We start from the raw sequence: 22,066 nt of genomic DNA on the forward strand, positions 1-22,066 counted from the left end.
AGCCAATGGTCCACTAGGTGAAGGCAGCACCAGCCAAAAAGGTTTGGGAATCACTGAGTTAAGGAAAGGGGTTCTCTCCACTCCCCAAGCACAGGGTGGCATACTCACTCTCTCACCCATATAAAATGGGCTGGGTAGTGGGACCCACCTCACCCACTCACTTGTGTGCCTGCTCTCCCTCCCCCTAGTCCCTTGTTCGCCCACCCTCCCTCTCACCCACAAGGGCACACATGCATGTATGGGTGGCAAAACAGTGGAGAGATCAAGCAGTGGGGAGACATGGGCTGATTCTTGCATCCCCCTACCAGCTCACCCCAACACACACCTAAAGCTGCATGCTCCCTTCGCTCCCTATCTATTTTTTCACTGAGCAAGAGAGAACCAATGACAAAGAAGCGATAAAACACTGTGCTGTTCCCAAGTATCTTGCCAATTGATAGAACCTACCATTTCAGTCCCACCTGCAATGCCCCTCCTTTTCCAGAATGGGAAAATCATAGTGAAATTCACATTATGAACTCGTGCTTACCTTTCCATTGTGGCTGATCTCATAGCCATCCTGTTTGCATTCATGGGACCTGATGAGCATTTTCAAATTGTATCGCTTTAGCACCTTGGCGGTAACATCAGGTCCAAAGCAGCAACCTCCTCCTCGATACTTGTTTGGTACACAGCCAAGTTTGTGTGAGGGATCGCTCCAGAGGATGTCCACCACCTTTCAGTAACAAAGGAATGCTAGTAACTATTCGCTGTTAGCATAACATAAACCGTACAATTAGAATTTAAAAGAAATACTGGTCCTCATTTTAAAAAGCCACCTTTACTGGGTTGTGTTCAAAAACATCTATACTAGACTACACTTGTGAAATAAAAACTCTCTCTGATATCAATTTGCTGGGCTGTTGGGAATGATTGATCAGTGAAAAAAGCTATCAGGATATTTGAAGTCCAGTTTGTTTAAGAAATGGAAAGTTGCCCGTTTGGTTAGAATTACAATGTCATGAAACTTAGGGCGGCATCAGCTCAGGAATGTTGCAAAAGTGTCAAAGAGCACATTCATGTCTACTCTAGAGCCAGCTGGGCCAGTGCAGAGGCTCATGCTGGTTCCCAGATGCTGGATCCACACCCTGACGGGGTAAGTTTGTGCTTCCCTGGGTATGCTGGTGCAGGGGGTGGGAGGCTGGTGGGAGGGCATTTTGGAGGTGGGGAGGGGGCATTTAGGGGCGGGGAGTGCAGTCTGGGAGGTGAATCAGGCCTGGGAGAGGGGGGGACCACTCTTGGCAGTGCATGCCAGATCCTAACCCCCACTCCTAAACTCTGCAGCCTTACATGAGCTGTTCATGTAAATTCATGAGCGCCAGCAAATTTGTGCAGATCTGAATAGCCCCATGGGGTGACTGGGGCATTACTAGGGGTAATGGTAAAAATATTCCCTTACCCCAAGTTGCCCTCTAGCCAACCTCCTAACCTGCACTGGATACAGTAAATGCTTTTTGGTGAGCGGCAAAGGCTGTTTGATAAACCCTTATTCAGCCTCTCCTCTCTGCTGGTATGTTGATCTCCAACCCTTAAAATGCAGATCTGCCACCTGGAAAGGGGCAGGGGGGAGCACAGGTAGCTAAGGGAGGTTCGAGAGAAAGGACCGAAGAGATACAACACTAAAGAAATTTCACTTGACTTGAACTAAGCAGCCAACTGTTTAGCTGTGGGTCTAGTCAAAATGTACTGATACACTTGTAATTAGTATCTCAATTACTCTCCTTTAAAATGTGACTTTTATTCAATTTAAAAAAATACATTTCTCAGATATTCACATATTAATATCCCATATTTTGAAAGAATCTTATATATGGCTTCAGCATACTTGCTTCCACTCCTTTGTTGTTAATTCTGGAGATGCACATGGTGTGGTAACAGTGGACTTAAGATACTGCACCTCCAGAAGTGAACTAGAGCTAGTTCTGGTAGGAAGGAGATCGTGGTGTTCTTTGGCATCAGCCATGTCCCTACTGCATTGTCTTCTCTCATTGGATGCTGGTGAAGACCTTGGAACTTCTTTGCCAGCAATATGCTGCCCTGAAAAGCCCTTCTTGACCTCATTTAGGTGGGAGCAGTCTTCCACACAGCTAGTGCTCTGCTGTGGCGCACAGGTTGTCTCTGTATTTGCTCTCGGTGGTTTCAGCACAGACTTTAGCTATGAAGACAAAATTCAGGATCACAGTCATTACAGCAATTCACTAGTGTACATTGACACATGCAAAGGTGACAAACAGTTAGGATATGTCCTACATCCTGCACCTTCCTGCCACCTCGTTCAGCCCACCACCTCCAGAGTCGCTGCCCCAGAGTGAGTGAGTGGAGAGTGAGTGAGTGAATGGAGAGTGAGTGAGAAGAGGATGAGGGAGCAGCTCCCTTCTTTCTTCTTCATAGCTGCTGCTGAAGATGGTGATGAAGCTGGAGAAGGAGGTAGCCATTCCTGCTACCTCAGGCCCAATCCTATCCAACTTTCCAGCAAGGATGCTGCAGTGCCATCTGGGCTTGTGCTGCATCATGTGCTGGGGGTGGCAGCAGCGACATGGAAGCCTCCTCGAGGTAAAAGACTGTTTGCTCCCTTACCTTGAGGCAGCAGGATGCTGGAAAATTGGGCCCTTCCTCTCCTCTCCTATTGCTTCTTGTCAACTGGCTGGGTGGGAAAGATTGTGAGTTCAGGGTTCCACTCCCAGAATCCTCTCTACCCAGCCACCTTATGGGAAGGAGCGGCAGTGAAGGAGGTGACAACGCAGTAGCACTAGCAACAGGGATGCATAAGCAATGGAATTTGGCACCACTTTGGGCACTGAATGAATCTGGGTCTGGCCTAGACACACACATAAAACAGAACTCTGATGCATAGAATTTCCTGCAGTTCTTTCTGAATGTGGAACTACAGAAACAGTTGATAAGTAGGTGTCGTTCATAATAAAGGTGTTTATACACACCAATAAGTGGTCTCTGTGGCATTTCTAGAGGGGAGGCAAAACAGTAAGTTTCATCAGCACCTCAAAGTGCCATGTAAGCTGTCCTTCCCCCTCACCTTCAGAGCCATTCTGGGCAGTAGGAGCAATGCAGAGGGGTGTCTAGCCCCTAAATGGCCTTAAACTTCAACGCTTAAGGTACAATCTGGAGATAATCACGTGTGCTTCGGTCCCACAAAATATGGTTACATGGAAATAAAGTTTTAATCTGTTGCCCTTTGTAGTTTCAATTGCCCCTTTAAATCTATATAATGCTATAAAAATTGAATTTTTATTTCAAATAGAAAGGTAGCCTGAGAGCAGTGTGCACAAGCTTTCATTTATTTCAATAGGACATAACTGTGAGCTAGATTGGAACTAAAATCAGTAAGAATTGAGTAAAAAGAATGCCTTGAGAGCATGGCACCTTACCTTGTTCCTCTGCAATAAATTCAGGAAATTCAAATCAGTGGTATCTGATATCCCACCATGTAGGATAAGAACCTTACTGTCAATTATAGTTGCAAGAGGAAGCCAGCTGTAGACTTCTTGTAGAAGCAGTAAAATTTGTTTGCCATATGACTATTAAATGAAAAGTTTGATTAGAATCCAGCCTTGAAAGTACCTGATCACTTTGCTAAGGCAGGTTAAACAGTTTGATTTTGAGTTCACAATTTTACTCCTTTGAGAAGCAACCATAAAGACAGTGGAAAAGAATTATTCTTGCAGCACAGAGGATGTTTACAACATCTCCGAACACAACAAACCACCTTCTTCTCTGTCTGACTACAAACACACACCCCCCACATACACCCCTTAGTACATTTGAATTACAAACTACACAATTTGCGTAGTCACATGATTAATAGCGCAATCCTAAAATTGTGCTGGGCTGGTGTAAGTCTCTTATGACGGCCTGGGAGTGTTGCAAATGTGCCGTAAGGCATGTTTGCACCTCCTTCAAAGTCAGCTGGGCCGGTGCACAGATGGAAAGTTTGCCCGCTGCCACGTTACTTCCCTTTTCCCAGAGCTGTGCCACAGCCAGGCCCAACCCTGCTCTAGATGCTCCAGGGCAGGGCAGGTTAAGACTGGGCTGTAAAGCAAATATTGTAAACTGATAACAGTTTTTACCCAATTATATATACAAGTGTCAAATACACCAGATCCACACTATGAAAATTGTGAAGGCACATGTCGATAAATCTGACCGTTCACATCTTGCACACTTATGCATCAGTGAGCATATTTACTTTCAGTAGACATTTGACCTGCCATTTGTGGAATTTTTATTTGAAATTGTTTTGTAGTCTAAGTAATTTTACTGCTATTTTTCAGATGTTTTTATTTTTAAATGTCAATGGTTATTGTTTTACTTTCAGTTTACTATATTGTTCACCTCAAGTACTTCACAGTGAAATGGAAAGGTGAGATATAAATCCTTAATACTGTACATACATACATTCTGGGCAAGGAGGGAAACACACGGTGAGGAACAGCCCTAACCGTATCCTATGCATGCCTACTCAGAAATAAATCCCACTGAGTTCAATGGAGTTTACTCCCAGGTAAATGTGTATAGGATTGCAGCCTTCGTAGCCAATGTGCCATGACTTCAATTTAAATAACAAGAATAACTAATTCACGCAGTCATTGGCAAAAAGAGAAACAAATTGCTTACCTGGTACTTTTTCATAACTTCCTTTGTAAAACCATATCTGAAAGGAGTAAAGATATTATAAACCAGGTTTTGCAGCAATTCTTGATTAGAAACACTAAACATACATGGTTGTAGCACACTGTTCAGCATCATGACTGCTTCTACCTAAGTGATGGATTCCAAATTCCAACTAAGATGGTTCCCCCAATAATATGACTCTCAGTTTCCGTTCATGGAAGCCCCACTCACTTCCACAGAGCAAGGTCAGATTCCTACCAATCAAATGTCAAAGCAAAAGCTCCAGTTGCATCTTCTGAATTTCTGCCCTGTAGTTCCCAATACATTGTATCAGGATTTTGATAACTGAACATATATCCAAAGAACAGACCTGAAGTGGACAAAATACTTTCTTTTCCAAGTTGGGAAAACGCCACAGTCTCTAGTCCCTGGGATTTTACATGCTTATTTGCAAAAGATCAGCGCAATATTGGGAGTCAGATTGCTCATTTCAGTTCAGACAAGGCATCTAGTGAGTCAAACTAGTGGGGGGGACGGGACGACACACATATATAAGCAAGAGGTTACCTAAGATTCATAATGTGGTCCTCATGGTTTCCTCTGTTCAAGTGTAAATGGTTAGGGTAAACAAGAAGAAATGCAAACAGGATTATAAGTATTTCTACAGAATTTTTCCCTCTGTCCACAAAATCACCGTTAAAAACATAGGGATTTTCTTCAGAAGGAAGGCCATTCTGTAAGAGAAAAGAGAAGTGACTTTGGAAGTGCAATTCACTCTCTGCTGTCTCAAGCTGCCCTGCTTCTCAAAATGTTTCCATCTTTTCTCCCTACTTTCTCTTATGCTGAAAACAATCTCCCATGATACCCCCATAATACCAATTCCCCTGGACAGCAACTGGCAGTGGATTTATTTCCCTCTACCTCAAAGTTGGCTATTTGCACCATGAACGTGCATCGCCTTCCACCTCCTGTGCCCCAGCATCCCTTCCTGCATCAGCCAGCCAGCTAGTGTTGCTGTTTTCCTCCTCCACCACCTCCTCTGCCATCCCTGGGAAAGTGTCAGGCTGGGAGGTTCCTGTTTCTCCCCATATGATTACTCTACAAGAATCCGTGGGGGGAGGGGGGAGAGGCAGTGGCCTTTTCCTGAGTGCTCAGAAGAGCACTCAGAAAAATGATTGCTGTGACAGCAGTTGTAGAGCTGGGAGAAGTCAGCACACACTCTCTGAGTGTGTGAAAGAGGGTGAAGCAGCTGATTGGCACAGCCAGCAGTTCAAGGCAGGGGGGAGGCGGGTGCAGGTTGCAGGGTACTTTCCTGCCAGTTTGCCACTTCTTCCAACCCACCCCATAAGGCAAGGGGTTAAACTGGCCTCATGGATTCAGCTGGTCTGCCTTATTCCCTTTAATTCTCTCTTCAAAACTTTCTGTGAATCCTTTGGCCCAGTCCTTTAATCCCCAAACAACAATATCACTAAACCCAACTAAATGTACACAGTATACAACCACATATTCTTCCCCCATCTCTCTCTCTCTCTCTCTCTCTCTCTCTCTCTCTCTCATGTCTCTTTTGGACTGTGAGTACATCTGGAGAAAGATCCACCTTTTAACTTTATGTAAAGTGCCACATAAGTGGACGGCACTAAATCAATAACATACCTCTTATGTTTTTAAAATTCATTATGGTATAAAAATTCATTATGGTATTTCTGTCTCACTTTGTTTTCCTTGAGCATTTCTCTGGTTTCAAACCAATGCTTCAGAGGGGGTGGTGCAATGGAATTAAAATCTATGGGGCGAGCAGGAAACAAGAGGAAAAAGAGAGCTCAGTGGTGTGCTGGCTCATCCAAGTGCCTTCTGGGTTTGAGCTTAATTAGCTTCCCTTTGTCAAGCTGCCTTTTAATTCCACTCCAGGATGTCTATATGCATAGCATCAATTTAACACAGACTCATTTAGCAACTAGAAATTTAAAATATTACTGAGGGTTTTGGGGGGAGAAACAATGATGGGAAATGGTCTCATTTAACAATGATTAGTGCAATGAATGGAAGTACCCACAAACTGTCTAATTAAACAAAGGTGCTATGCTTAAGAGGAGTTACTTAAATTACTGGAGGCCAGTTAACTGGACAACATTGGAGTCATTGCTGAATGACAATTCACCACTCTCCTCCCCCCTCCTCCCCATTCCAAAGGCAATGCGGGCTTGTAAGCAGAGCCGTGCACTGCAGCTATCAAAGAAATATAAAGCCACATTACAATCTGAATCTGAGATTGTGAGCTATAAAGCAATTAGCAGCCAGAACAAATCCACCCATCTACCACATGGCTTATCCGCCAGGCTCACAGTGCATTAACAATATTAGAGACTGTAAAAAGGATCTAATGTGCTCTGCCCTGAAGGTTCCCAGCGTACATTAGGAGGATAAATAAGGCTGAGAAAGGGAAAAGCTACAGTTGTAACAATGGCCCCCATTGCTTCTCAATGTTTTGGAGGCCGCAGAAGCAGACGTGCTGCAGCCTGATAAGTGTCAGGCCTCTCATTCTGAGGGCTCTGCAATCTGAATACAATGGTCCTGCAGCTGTGGCAGAGAACTGCTGCAAAAATAGGGCATGATTTCTAGTTGCAGCTGGCCATTGTCAAGAGCTACTCAGCTCCCTGTTGTGAACCTACAGCCAGGTCCGGATTAAGCTAGTGTGGGGTCTGTTGCACATGCTAGAAAGGGCCACCCTCCCCCACCCTGTCCTGCCCTCCCCTGCCCCTTAGTCAGCCCACACAGAGCTTACCTGCTGCTACGCACGTTAATCTTCCATGGGTGCTGGAAGGCGTCTCAAACTCTTCCACTGTCACAACATACTTTCGGGTATGATTGTGACAGCCAGCGCCAGCAGAGTGCGTGCTTTGCTGGTGCTGAGGCACAATAGGATTGTGTCCAGAGTGAAATCAAATTTGAACAAAATTATGTATTCATATCATGTTATTAAGGATATCCATAATGATTTTGTACCATGGAGAACGTAATTCCCCCGATATGTAAACGACTGGGGACCCAATCGAATCCAACTTTTCAGCACCGGTGCAGCTGCAATGCAGCCCCAGAGTAAGGGAACAAATGTTCCCATACCTTGAGGAGGCCTTTGTGACTGCCTCCCCACCACAGGATGCAGTGCACGCCCCACTGGTACGGCTGCACCGGCACCGGAAAATTGGATAGGATTGGGCTGTGGGTTGCCAGATTCTAAAATGCCGATTTTGCCAGACAGCTTGCAACATTTAGTGTGGGGCCCTCAAAAATGTGGGGGCCTTAGCATATTGCTACTATGTTAATCTGGCCCTGCCTACAGGACAATGCACTTTGTGCCCCGGTGGTGTTTTTCAAAGTAGCATAACCAGAGGGAGAGGAGGTGCAAAACAGAGCAAAACTGCCATGAGGATAGGGCGTCTTTAGAACTTTGCCTCTGTTGTGTTTCCAGCCCAAACTGACCCTTTTGCACAATTCTAATTAGAAAAAAGCTTCCATTCACTTTCAATGGTAGTTTCCCCAATTATTATTATTATTTAAAACGTTGAACCAATGGACAACTTTTGAACAGATGATACATCAAAGGTGCTCCAAATGATACATCATTTGGCCACCATTTGCCTCATTTACTTACTTTGTAGAATATCAGCAAAAGATCATCCAGCTTTCCATGCAAATCACCTAGAAAGAGATAAGACAGCATTTGTAATCATATAAGATTCAGGCGAGGGCACCAAGTAAGTAGATTGAGAGCCCAATCTTATTCTCCCCACCACCACCATCACAGCCATGCCAAACAGGTGAATGCTGCATTCTGGGAGCGGGACGGGGGGTGGGGTGTCGCTGGATAATTCAGCAGGGAAAGGGCATTTTAAATTCCTTACCGTCTCCTTGGACCTGCACTAGCAAGTTTGCCAGTTTGCCAGAGAAAGGAGGTGGGGAGGTTTCTGCTGGAGGGGAGAAGATCTGGCACAGGCCATCTGTGATGGATCCTTTCCCTCCTGCAGCCTTCCCACCTTGCTATGCTTCCTCCCCACCTGGTTTCACCCACTCCCTGCCTCTGTTCCGCCCTCCTACATTGCTGGTGCAGATCCAAGATACCCAAACATAAGGCAGGTTGGGGCTTTAACCAGCATAAGGGAACAAATGTCCCTTCACCCTGAGTAGACTTCCATCCTCCTCCTAACCTGTGCTGGATACAGTGCAGGCCATGAGGCATGGCTGCACCAGCATAGGTTAGGATTGGCCTGTCTGAGGAAAGATCTGAGGAGAAGGAAAACTCAGCATGAGCACATGCATTTTTTCCCCCTACTGAACCATTTTTGAAATTCATAATGGAGAGGAGAAACAACATTAACCTCTTAATGTAGAGTATGTTAAACTGTGAAATGCCAAATCCAAAAAGCATTAAATGAAATGAAATAATTTGACTGAATTCAGTGAGGCTTTGAATTAGGCCCCTTTGAGGAATTAAAAGACACATTTCAAATTAATATTTAAATGCTTGTTTCAGTGTGGAGTTAAAAGGGGTTTGTATGAAGCGAAGCAATCAACGTTTTGGCTTCAACATCAGTAAAAATTACACACTTTCATCTGTCATTCATCATGTTTTTGGCTATGGACTATTATTAGCTTGAAGGACAGGTCAAAAAATCTCTCAGATGCTCTTTTCAATTGTGCAAATAAGGATACCAACTGGAGGATTTATGTACATTGATTAGCTAGGAGGACATGCTAGCCTGTGGAGCAACTATAGTCCCATCCATCTTCAGGAAGTGTAATGGTATTTTGTATGTACAACAATAACTTGCTCACTAGAGCTCATTACATTCTATAAAAATGTAAATGAAAAATCCCATATTCACTTCTGCACTGAATGTTTAAGCAGTTTTCTGCACCTGCAGCAGCACAATTCATTCCAGTTTTTATGTGTTCCCTTGATTGCTGATAAAGTGTTAATAATTATTCTGGTTTTTTCAGAATACAGAAAACCCAGGAAGTACCATCCTCTCATCCATTGTTTAAGATAGTGTAATGGAGGAGAACAGATGATTGCGATGCACCTGCCACATTTCTATCTCAGTAATGGCAAAACGGATATTTTTATATGACTATCTTCAGCTGCCTACCCACAAAAGCTTCAGTCAGGCGACTGAAGTGAGCAGTGAGGTGGCTAAGTTTGCAGACGACACCAAACTTTTCCGAGTGGTGAAGACCAGACGTGATTGTGAGGAGCTACAGAAGGACCTCTCCAAACTGGCAGAATGGGTAGCAAAATGGCAGATGCGTTTCAATGTAAGTAAGTGTAAAGTCATGCACATTGGGACAAAAAATCAAAACTTCACATATAGGCTAATGGGTTCTGAGCTGTCTGTGACAGAGAGATCTTGGGGTGGTGGTGGACAGGTCGATGAAAGTGTCGACCCAATGTGTGGCGGCAGTAAAGAAGCCCAATTCTATGCTTGGGATAATAAGAAAAGGTATTGAGAACAAAACGGCTAATATTATAATGCCATTGTACAAATCGATAGTAAGGCCACACCTGGAGTATTGTGTCCAGTTCTGGTCGCCACATCTCAAAAAGGACATAGTGGAAATGGAAAAGGTGCAAAAGAGAGCGACTAAGATGATTACTGGGCTGGGGCACCTTCCTTATGAGGAAAGGCTACGGCGTTTGGGCCTCTTCAGCCTAGAAAAGAGACGCCTGAGGGGGGATATGATTGAGGCATACAAAATTATGCATGGGAAGGATAAAGTGGATAGAGAGATGCTCTTTACCCTCTCACATAACACCAGAACCAGGGGACATCCACTAAAATTGAGTGTTGGGAGGGTTAGGACAAACAAAAGAAAATATTTCTTTACTCAGTGTGTGGTCAGTCTGTGGAACTCCTTGCCTCAGGATGTGGTGACGGCATCTGGCCTGGATGCCTCTAAAAGGGGACTGGAGAAGTTTCTGGAGGAAAAATCCATTATGGGTTACAAGCCATGATGTGTATGTACAACCTCCTGATTTTAGAAATGGGCTATGTCAGAATGCCAATGCAAGGGAGGGCACCAAGATGCAGGTCTCGTGTTATCTGGTGTGCTCCCTGGGGCATTTGGTGGGCCGCTGTGAGATACAGGAAGCTGGACTAGATGGGCCTATGGCCTGATCCAGTGGGGCTGTTCTTATGTTCTTATGTCAGCAGTGGCAAAGGGCCTGCCCATGGGCCAGTTCCAGGCACAAGGAAATTTTATTTTGTTTCTTCAGCTGTAGAATCCCCTCTATGGAATCCCCTCCTCACAAACTCTCACCTGATATAAAATATGCTTTGTTAGCTACCTGGCAAAGATGCTAGGAGTGTCCCAGCACTCCAGATCACCCCCCCCCCCATGCCATGCTACATGCTACAGCATGGGGGGGGGATAGGATTGGGCTCTTAAACTAGTCATCGCTGATTCATCTCATTGATTTCCATGGTGCTAAATCATGACTAATTTTCTTTGGATACAACCCATTGTTATTTATCCAGGCCTATTAACTCTAATATTGTCATTCTGTTTTCTTTAGCTGCTGATGTTATCCTTTTAGGTGTTCTGCTCCTTTAGTGTTTTTATACTGTTATATTTTATGTATCAATTTAATTTCTTCTCACAAACCCTGTAAGCTGCCTTGGAAATTGTTTTTTAACTGAAAGTCAAAATGAATGGACTTATAAATACATACTTACAAGGAAGGAGGCAAACATTTTGCACTCAGTTTCTCTAAGGAAAGGGGGGAAATGTATTTGAAAATTGTGAGCACAAGAGCAAAATTGTGCACCTTGATGTTCTACTTCTTGGTCAAAAACACACACGCACACACCAAAAAACACACACACCCCAAAAAACACACACACATCTAGGCAAAGATATCATAACACTTCCACATTAAGCTGTATTTCATAGATTGGGTGGAGAGGCACAAACCACCCATAGACTTGCCAATTCTCATAATGGGTCTTATATTTTTAAAACAGCCCCAGAACAAGTACCAAATAAAGAGGCATTTCTTCTGTCATTTTCATTTTCAGAAACTACACTTCTGAAACGCAGAAGGCTAGAGGTGAGAGAAATTATTTATGACACAAAGTAGCATTGTACAGATGGAAAAGCAGCTCTTTTCTTAAAAATTTGCCTGGCTAGTCACTGACTCACCCAGCAACATCTGACATTAAAAAAGTGGGAGTAAGTGTTTGGCTTACTTAAAATATATGCCAGAGGCTGAGTCACCAGTGTTATTTTCCATAATAAAGGGAAGACAGGAAGGATTTGTACTTTGGAAGGAGGGGAGCATAATTTTCCAATAGCAGCTATAGCTGGAAATGCTATGTAACCCCTACAAGGGCAGGATGCGCTGGAGACATGTCACCCTTGTTTTGTGCTCCATTGAAAGGCATCTGTAACTTACCGCAGATCGTTATTTCCTTGGCATAGGAGGTTGACAGGTGAATGATGTTTGGCATCTGCTGAAGGACTTTTTTGGTCTCATGCAGCAGCTGAAGCACATATCGAGCATGAAGTTGCTGTGCAGGGTCATGCAAGAAAACAAAAGACAGACATAGGAGCAGTGATTTTCAACCAGTGTGCCACAAATGGTCCACAGGTGTTCTGCAGGAGTTTGGAGGAAGGTCATTTACTAGTAGGGCCATTGGGGGGATGCAAGCCCCCCACAAGTAGTGTGGTGTGCCTTATCAATTATCAAAAACTGATGGTGTGCCCTGACAAATCTAGTGCCTTGTCAGTGTGCCATGAGATGAAAAAGATTGAAAATCACTGCATTAGAGGCAAACACCGGCAGAAAATCATCACTGAAACTAAGGGACCTTTGCACAGAGAGGACTGTTCCCTGATAGACTCTGCAACTGGGAAGTGTTTACTGTGCAGGCAAGCAACCTGTCTGGCATGGAGAGATCAGAGGTATTGTTAGGGTAGGTCAGATTAGACACAGGCCAAGTGCCCATCTCAGAGGGCCCACCCAGTCAGAGCAAACCCTGAACTCTTACTGCCAATGGTAGCAGCAGTACCCAAACGTGCCACCAGGGAACATACTGAAGTGCCAGTACATGGGGGTCCCCAGTGGTATGTATCAGCCTTGGCCTCAAGGCCCCCAACAAAGGGTGGCATCACTAATGCTGTTCCAGTTTTGGTGTCCACAGTGTATTAGGAGAGGCAACCAAGCTGGATTGTGAGTGAATGGTGTGTGATATCTTTCCTATTTAAAATGAATACAATTTTTGCAGGACAATTCATTCACAGACTGTACCAACACAGCTGCCTGTGTTGCTCTAGCTTAGATTACAGATGATCAACAGAAGAAGAGATACCACAGGATGCAATGTCCACTGTGGTACACTATGCGGCACATCCAGGCACAACAATAGTTAAAGCAACGGCTAGGACAGAACAGTGCCATAGTTCAATCCTATCCAGCACTGGCACAGTGGAGCTGCATGGCCCACTCTGTATCCACCACCGAGTTTCAGTTATCTGGAGGTCTCCTCGGAGTAAGAAAACATTTGTTCCCTTACCCTATGTCAAGCCCCAGTCTGCCCAATGGGGCTACTCGGACCTGTGTGAGCAAAATCACTGGTGCAAGTCTGAGAAGTCCCATATCGAGCTTCCAGGCCTGGAAAGGGGCATCGGATTTGGTGTAGGCCTCCTCTGTTGACCTTGCTCACTCATGGGCCTGAACCACTCCTCCATGCCCTCCCCACCCTGAAACATCCCTTCCCTGCCTCTGCTGTACCCTCCCCCGCCCCTGAAACCACTAGGCACTATACTCACCAGTGCCGGCAACCACGGCTTGAGATCCAGTGCTAGCACCAGCGGGACAACACAGGCCTTCCTACCAGTGCTGCCTACTTGCAGGGTGCCGCAAACATGCTTTACAACATATTTGCTGCATACAACATATTTGCTGCATACATATTTGCTGTATAACATACAGTGCTGGCACAGTAGCTGCTGTGCTGGCATGAGATTAAGATGAGGCCATGTCACAAAAATGCCAGTATTAGTATGTTTCAACTGGGGAAGGGGAAATAGGAACAGAATGTTCAAGCAAGGATTTCTTTTACAGTAAGCAATTACATTTTCTTCTCTAATGGACATTTTAGGATGAATAAGCATTGTCTTCAACACACCACCATTCCTCTCTTCAAACATGTGTCTCGACAATTGCTTCAGAAATTACTTAACTACTGTGACCGCTTTCATTTTACGCTCCTTATTGGGTTAATGGCATCTAAGATGTGATTATCAACTGAAACTTTTACAGAGGACTGTAAAAACGAACTATGGCGCAACTATAATGCCATTTCAGTTCTGAACTTGCCTGTCGACGCTTAAAAGCTTGAAGAAGTGCATCAGTGTCGGCAACAGTGAGGGGAAAACATAGCCGAGGCCCATAGTAGGAGGCTGGTACTTGGATTGTCCTCTCATAATCTCCCATTTTCATATCCAAACCTGGTGCATTGTGATCACTGGCACTGGAGAAAAAGTGAGAGTTCATATCTACAGAAGGAAGCAAAAGCAAGCAATGTAGATGATATAAAAACATATCTATTAATAATGGCTTCATGAATATTTTAAGATTTAAGTTGCTAAAATAAAAAAGGAATTTAATATGGAAGACAAATACAGTAGGTGCTAGAACCTGTACACATGTGTGCATTTTGTATGCATTATGGCACACTATGGATAAGCTTTTAAGCTGCTCCCAAAGTTGTCCAAGGTTTTGAAAAAATATGTGGGGGGGGGGCCATTAGAAGGAAGACCCAATGCTCTCTTACTGTTCGCACCTCTAAATTTCAGTCAAAAGACTGTAAAGTAATATGCGCATTAAGCATAATTTTTAATCATCTATAGCTAGAACAACACTTGCACCCGGTGTGGAAGGGATTGTCACTCCCGAATTGGCCTTTTCAGCCACACTAGACACTGTTCCAGAACCACCTTTCAGAGCGCGATACCATAGTCTTTCGAGACTGAAGGTTGCCAACAATACAGAACAACAGAAGGCTACTTCCTACTCTGGGGGCCTGCAGAGGCCAATAGAATAACTTGCCAGCCTGGAGCGACCTGGCAGAGGTCTCTGGAGATGCCCAGTGAATCATTCTAACCAGCAGCATTGTGACCCACTGCAGAAGATGAAGTGGGTCACAGTGTTCAAATGATTGGGAACTGCTGCTCTAACAGATGCCAGACACATCTCAGACTGGGAGTCAATTCTGGAATATTCTGAAAGAGAAGGAAAGTTAGTAATGCCTAGGGGGTAACACCACTGATGCCTTGTTCCCCTTAGAGTTAAAAGACATGGCATCTTATTGGGGCAAGCTCTCCCCCAACTTCTACCATTCCCTTTCAATCATCTCGAAGGTCCTCATTTTGGGGGGTCTTAAACTGTCTCCTAAATTTAAGTCAAAAGTCCTCTAATGAGAACAAAGGTTGCAATCCAGTGCAATTTCACACAAACCTAGAAGTCCCACTGAACACAATGAGAACTACTCCCAAGTAAAAAGGCAAAGGGTTCTTCTGTAATTTTAAGAATGGACTCACAGTAACGTGCATTTAAAACCACAAAGATCATAGCCTTTGCCAGGAGCATCTTCCTTCCACAGGATCATATTCTAATGAAGGAGTATCTGCCCTCAAAACGCATTATGTGAGACATAATTTGGAGTGAAGATAAAACAAATGGATTTGTTTCCTGGCATCTTCTGAAGTTTATCTCATTCTTCATTAGTTCTCAGCCTGACAAACCCCACCAAGGGGCTAGAGCTGTATGATGTCAGCATTGATCTTCTGTTCAGGTGGGGTGAGTGGAGGGTTGGATTCAGTGCCCACTAAATTTTGCTTCCCCTGAACAAGGGATTATCACCACTTGACGGGCGAACTGCACCGCTGTCTGCACAGTTCCCGCTTTGGCTGTTCAGCCTGGGAAAACATGTCTGCATCCACTTGCACGTGCAGTTTCTCATGTGGCTGTGCAAACATATATGAAAACCATTTCTGCACTCATTGCACTCATTGCACAGATTTACAGTACTCATTGCACCACAGCATATACACGTGAGAGGATACAGACATGCAAATACTGGGGAAAATGTAATAGAAAGTGATATAACTAATGCCAACTTTCAACTGAACATTCTCTTACGTTTGCATTTAATCTCACCTTGGCCAGTCTCGCTGGGCTGAGTAAAATGATCCAGCATGAATGTGAAAAAGTCGGAAAGCTGAATAAGAAAATATGTGTTAGTTTACAGTGAAAACACTCACATGCTCCCTCTTCGCTCTACTTCCTCATTTGCAAAGTACCTTGAACCCATCTACTATGATGCTAGCTGGTAAAATCCCAAGCCCCGTGCATATGAAAATTCTCCATTTATTTCTTTAATAGGAAGCAGAATATTCAACATAATATTGAAATTTTCAATTATGTTGAAAATGATTATTGTCCACACACTTCCACGTGCCAGTTTATCTTCTTCCTGCACTCACACAGGCAGCCAGGAAGAGGCAGCTTTTAATTATATTTATTACAGCTCCAAGTCTCTTGTAAAATATAGGACATAGTCATTGTGCTTCTTATGTTTTGTTTTGTTTTTTTAAACCTAACAGCCCAATCCTATCCTTCACCACCCAGTGGCAATGCAGCCACACCAAAAAGATGCACACTGCATCCTATGGTGGTGGTGGGGCAATCAGTCAGCCTGCAGGACATGAGTGAAAACATTTTGCACTGATCTCCTGGTGGGTTGCCCAATCAGCATTGGGTCTGTTCAGACATATGGCACCTATTTTGGTGGCATATGTCCAAGGAGAGGAAGGGAGAGAGGACGTTTTAAAAGGAGAGAATAAGATCCAGTATGTGCCATAGCTGCTGGATCCCTCCTTCCCACATCCACCCTGGCCAAATTTCTCCCCCCTACCCCTCCCAGAAATGTCCCATTCTCCCTACTTCCTCCTCCTCCTCCCTGCCCTTAGCCCACTCCCGCTGCAGCTTTATTGGCACCAGGGAGGGGCTCCAAGGAGGCTACTGAACACCACCATTCAATGTTTGTGGTGGTGATTATCAGGTTATGCTCTATGATGCACTGTGCTCTGCAGCAGCCTTAAAGAGTACTGCACTTTACAGGCCCATAGGATCGGGCTGTAAGGATGTAAACCGATACACATTTTTCTGGTAATAAATTCCAGTGAAATCAATGGGACACTTCTGAGTAGATTGTGCTGAGTAGATTACAGCATACAATTGTGCTATAAGAACATCACTAGCTTTCGTCTGTCATATGACAGCTGTCATATTTGTGTAATGGATAATTACAACTACAATGGAAGAGCCCAGTACAGGGGATGGGATGCCACAGAGAGGTACTTTCTGATTAATTACATTATAACAGAAGTATAATTGTTTAGGGAGGTCCAACGTCTAAGGTGTACATGCCATAAAGGTTATTTCAGTTTCAATTAGCACAATTACAAGTAACAGTAGTAAACATTGTAATTCTATGTCCGCATATGTGCATGTTTTAAAATCTCAAAACTTTCACGGCAGCCTATTTCACATCCACCTGTTAAAGCATGTTAAATATTTCTAAGAATTAAAAAGTTACTTTTTGTAAATACGCATCAACAGGCCTGATATAAATTGAAAAAATAGTTTCACCTTTGAGGATTCATTTGATACTAACCAGCTTCAAAAAATAAATTCATTGGCAGCTATTATATTGTCATGTTTAAATTTGAAAGCATTGACAATGTGTATGAATGTAAATATAGCAAGCACACTGTCTACGAAGAACATACTTGTGAGAAAACACCAGATTCCACCTTGCTAGTTGTTTACATTAAAGAAATTTCAGAGTACACACCTGTAGCTGGGCTTGCTCCTCTGCATATTCAATTGACTGAAAAATACTCAATGCATATCGCCGCCTCATCTCCAGCCGGACCATATAAGACCGGAACCACCTCTGAATGAGGATAGCTGCTTTAATGGCTGCCAAAACACAAGGAAGCCAAAAAGAGAGGAATCTTTGGGCACAACTAGAAGCACAGTTTGTGGAGCCCTAGTCTAGGGTTCATTTGAATCTAATTCTGGATGATGGGCATCAACACACCTGTCTCATTTTACAGACATGGATTTTACTCAGGACACTGTGCTCCTTTGTCAGCATTACAGGAACAGGACAAAGAATGGCTTAGGAAAGGTAAAGTGGTAGGATATTCTTAGGGTGCAATCACTTCACAATCCAAATACATATCACCTGAAGACTGGACACTTTCCTCCCAAAGTTTCTAAAGCCAACATTCCTGTGAAACACATGGGTCAATGGCCTTAACATGTCCTTGTTAACAATCTCACACAGACAAACTGGTCCTGCAATTAGTATAAATGAGTAAAGATTAAGGTTTTTGGTTCAACTGATTCATAACTCCTCAACATCAATGTTCATCTGGATGCTTATTCTGAGCTATGGAAGTTGCTACATCCCAGATATTTGGAGCATAGCAACTTGCTCCAAAAGTTAGGAAATTCTGAGTCCTGACCACAAATGGCACTTAAAGTTACAGTGTACTTAAGATGATGAAAAATACAATGAAAGTATTCATTTACATATGGATGGAAAACACTGTTATACAAATCTTCAGAGCATGATTTTGTCACAACAAAGATTTTATTTTCAAAAATATTTGTAGTTTGCAGTAGATCATAACATCTGGTTACCTATAAAATATGCACCCATGGGAATAAAAGCAAAGCATATTCAAACAAACACCTCCTGCTAACTGTGGAAAAAGGTACCTTTTAACCCATTTTTGCCCAGCTCACAGGTATACACATTTGGTCCCTGTTACGTATATGCAACATTGGGCAGAAATGGCTTAAGTGGTGGTTCTCTTATAGTTAACAGAGGAAGGGCAATTGTCCATATTAATCCTAAAATTTTGAGATGTTTACTAGTGCCATTCATGCCTTTCTTCTTAATATTGTGAGCCTCTTGGAGACAGAGAAAATTCCTTTTTTTTCATTTATTTTGCTATGTAAACTGCATTGTAAATTTTTTGGTTGAAAAGAAGCATAAATATATTCTAAACATTTGAACTATCAGACAGAGCTCTCAACAAACTGGAGCAGTGATTGTCCTATAAACCACAATAAGGCACTAAGCAATACAAAGAGTGTGTTATTAATAAACAAGTAATAACCTGCCTTGAAGACAGCAGGCCTAGCAGAGGGTGTGATCCCCCTGGAATATCACTCTGCCATCACTTCCAATTTCATTATTCCAATTTGCATTCAAGTTGACTGGAAGTATTTCTTTGTTATGAAGACAATTAATTGAAACTCAAGAGACCTGGGTCAATGATGTCAACCAACCATCTTCCCAAGAGGAGAAGTCAGTAATTCCAGAACCCATTTGCTATGCCACAAGGAGCAAATCCATGTTTCAGAAGAGAAACAGGGGGAAAAATGTATTGTTGTGGCACTGTTGTTGAACTGAAGCAGGATGAACGTATATTAGAGGTACCCAACCTTTCTCTGTTCACAGTACCCCTAGGTCAACTGCAATTTTTTTCACAGTGCCCCTCACAGTGTTTACATAGAAAATTTAAAATACCCTGCAGCACCTTTAAAATATCCTATAGTGCCCTTGTGAGTTTGCTGTTGCAACCCAGGGTGCCATGGTACACAGCTTGGGAACCATGGATGTAGATACTTCCTGTTGAAGTGACATATTCTGTGCAAGATTATGGACATGGCCCCAGGCACTTCGGTCAGGGAGGAGTGGAATCTAACCTCTTGGACACCTGCTGCTCTGATCCATTCATCACTCCCCAGACCCCAGTGGCAGTATCTCTGGTCCTTTCCAACCTCTGCTCACCTCAAGCCTACCTACACACATACAAAGAACATGACTTCAGGTCCAATGCTATCCAACTTTCCAACGCTGATGCAGCCACAATGTAAGGGAATACATGTTCCCTTACCCTGAAGAGGCCACCGCGACTGCTCCTCCACCATAGGATGCAGCGCCCGCCTTGTTGGCACAGCTGCATCAACGCTGGAAAGCAGGATAGGATTGGACCCTTCCTGATTTAAACCTTCCAAAACTGGTGATTGCTCTTTCTCTTTCTGAACATACCTGCTTCTGTTTTCTCCACAAAGTAAAATACATCAGTCTTGATGAATTTACACACATTTCTATGCCAAACATGGCACTCCAAGGAGGGGGGAATGAAAACAAAGTATGCCGGTAGTCCAGAATGAGGGCTGTGTGTAGCTGGAGTGACCAGGGAGACTGCACCCAAAGCTTCTACTACAGGATGATTCTACTTTGAGATAACTTTTTTTTAAACTTCTAATTCCTGTATACACAGTCCGATCCAGGTTTTATCATAGCAAAATGAAGCATGAAAGGAGACAACCTCCCCACCCCATTGTGGGTGATAGAATTAAAGTGACAAAGCACAACTGTGTGATCAGAGAAAACAGTGCCAGTCGACTCAGGAGGTGTCGAAAAGCACAGTCCCGATAACGTCTTTCAGGTATTAATGCATTTAGGGTATCCAGCTAACTCCAAGCAGTGAGAATGCAGGAGTTGTACTGGTGGATTATGCCTGTGAAATGCCTTCCGCTGGCATGGTGAAGGGTGTCTTTATCATATTTTATAAAAAAGCACTCTGAAGAATAAGGCACTGTAGAATATAAAGCATAGAAATTGATCATAGTAACAACCACAGAGCACTGCTTGTAGGTTTACCATTTAAATAGACAGATATAAAATGAAAAGGGAAAGGAAGAAGCAAGGGAAGACACAGAGCATCAAGGTACTTAAGCATGAAAGTGGTGCAAGCTGAATAAGTGGGAATGAAGCATGTGCACACATTATATGCATAGATCTGTGCCTTTAGATATTACTTCTGCTTACATGGGCAGACACATGAACAACTTGGGGGAACTGGTAGCTTATGTGACAAATGCATTCCTAGATCCTAACCAATAATCCAGAATGCCCTGAATTAATTGCATGCCAGGATTGGAATGATGGTACAGAAGAGGCCCTGGGAAGATGACCAGGGGATACAGGTGTGCATGACAACTGGAAACATTAACTACTATGGCTTTTTGGATGTGTGAAATGTCAAGTCTTCTCTCTAACTTTCCCTATTCAGTATCACATCAAAACCCTATAAATTTTTGCAGGAACTATAAAGATAGCTCAGGGATTTTCAGGCCTTTCTTGTCTTTCTTGACTTGCACAGAATGAACAAGAAATCATTGGAAGCATTGTGCCTTATCATATCTGTAGCTGCTTGAAAATTTTGCCTATCACAGAAATGTCAATAGCTTGGGAATAAATACAACACAACACAAAACATGAGAGCAGCCATACAGTGGCACATAGAAAAGACAAAGCAAGTACAGTAATCACCTAAAATATTTGGAAGCAGTACTAAAGAGAAATTCATATAGACTGTGCCTTTGAGAATAGAGTCTCTGAGAACATAATAGAAAGCAAATAATGTATGATTCTTCTGGGATCCAGGGAAGCAGCAGAGAAATATTTAAAGTCAAGAATGACTTTATTGAGAACAGTTGGGTAGCAGCAGGAATTTAGAGTGAAGTCCTCTAGGATCTTTCATAGCTGTCAGAACAGGTCTAGTTTACGTAGAAATAATTTGAAATCTGAATAAAACGTGAATTTGATCTAGTCCACATTCTGGCATTTTTTAGGAACTGGGAAAACATGGAATGGACATCAATCTAAACATTACCAGATAGTTTCAATTGTCTCCAGAGCCACATACAGCTACAGCTATAGTACTGCAGCTATAGTACTCCCTGCTTCTTCCTAATTTACTAATCCAGTAGGGATACTATTCCGGTTATGACTGACTTGCCTGCAATCACCATCTTCTGGAATCCCAGGTAGGACCCAGGAATACTACAGCAATATAGTTGTTTAATTATCATACCACGGAATGAGGACAGCACAGACAGCCTTTACCTCTCTCCGATTTGTTCACTGGACTTGTCGTTGTAGAAGTGCCACATCCCATGACTTCAGCAAAGACTGGATATCTTCAGCAAAGACTTTATAAAATTTCCTCATAGATGATGGTTTTTGTTCAGTCAGTAGTTTTGCAAATATTCCCTCTTAATATCTCAATATACTCCAATACACCAATCCCAGGGAGACCCATTTCCTCCATTAGCTCTAACAATGAGAGAACAGACAGTCACAAAGATAGTGCCGAACCATATGGTACCTAAGGTGCTCTTCAGCAAAAATCAGTAAATGGGTTTAATGCACTGGTTTAATGGGTTTAATGGACTCCATTAATC

The 22,066-nt window shown here is 43.2% G+C and overlaps 1 protein-coding gene across 1 annotated transcript in view; it reads right to left on the minus strand.

The window, feature by feature from the left end:
- PPEF1 (protein phosphatase with EF-hand domain 1) overlaps positions 1–21,780 on the minus strand; it is a 29,763-nt gene extending 7,983 nt beyond the window's left edge. The window contains exons 1-11 of the mRNA XM_066622137.1: positions 21,729–21,780; positions 17,586–17,713; positions 15,887–15,947; positions 14,045–14,223; positions 12,119–12,233; positions 8,321–8,367; positions 5,236–5,402; positions 4,672–4,708; positions 3,426–3,575; positions 1,865–2,194; positions 530–715 (exon numbers count right to left, since the gene is read on the minus strand). Of these exons, the coding sequence (XP_066478234.1) occupies positions 530–715; positions 1,865–2,194; positions 3,426–3,575; positions 4,672–4,708; positions 5,236–5,402; positions 8,321–8,367; positions 12,119–12,233; positions 14,045–14,223; positions 15,887–15,947; positions 17,586–17,713; positions 21,729–21,780 (1,452 nt within the window). The remainder of the gene's footprint in view (positions 1–529; positions 716–1,864; positions 2,195–3,425; positions 3,576–4,671; positions 4,709–5,235; positions 5,403–8,320; positions 8,368–12,118; positions 12,234–14,044; positions 14,224–15,886; positions 15,948–17,585; positions 17,714–21,728) is intronic.
- Positions 21,781–22,066: the final 286 nt, after the last annotated feature.

This window comes from Tiliqua scincoides, chromosome 3 (assembly GCF_035046505.1).
Source record: "Tiliqua scincoides isolate rTilSci1 chromosome 3, rTilSci1.hap2, whole genome shotgun sequence".
NCBI lineage: Eukaryota > Metazoa > Chordata > Lepidosauria > Squamata > Scincidae > Tiliqua > Tiliqua scincoides.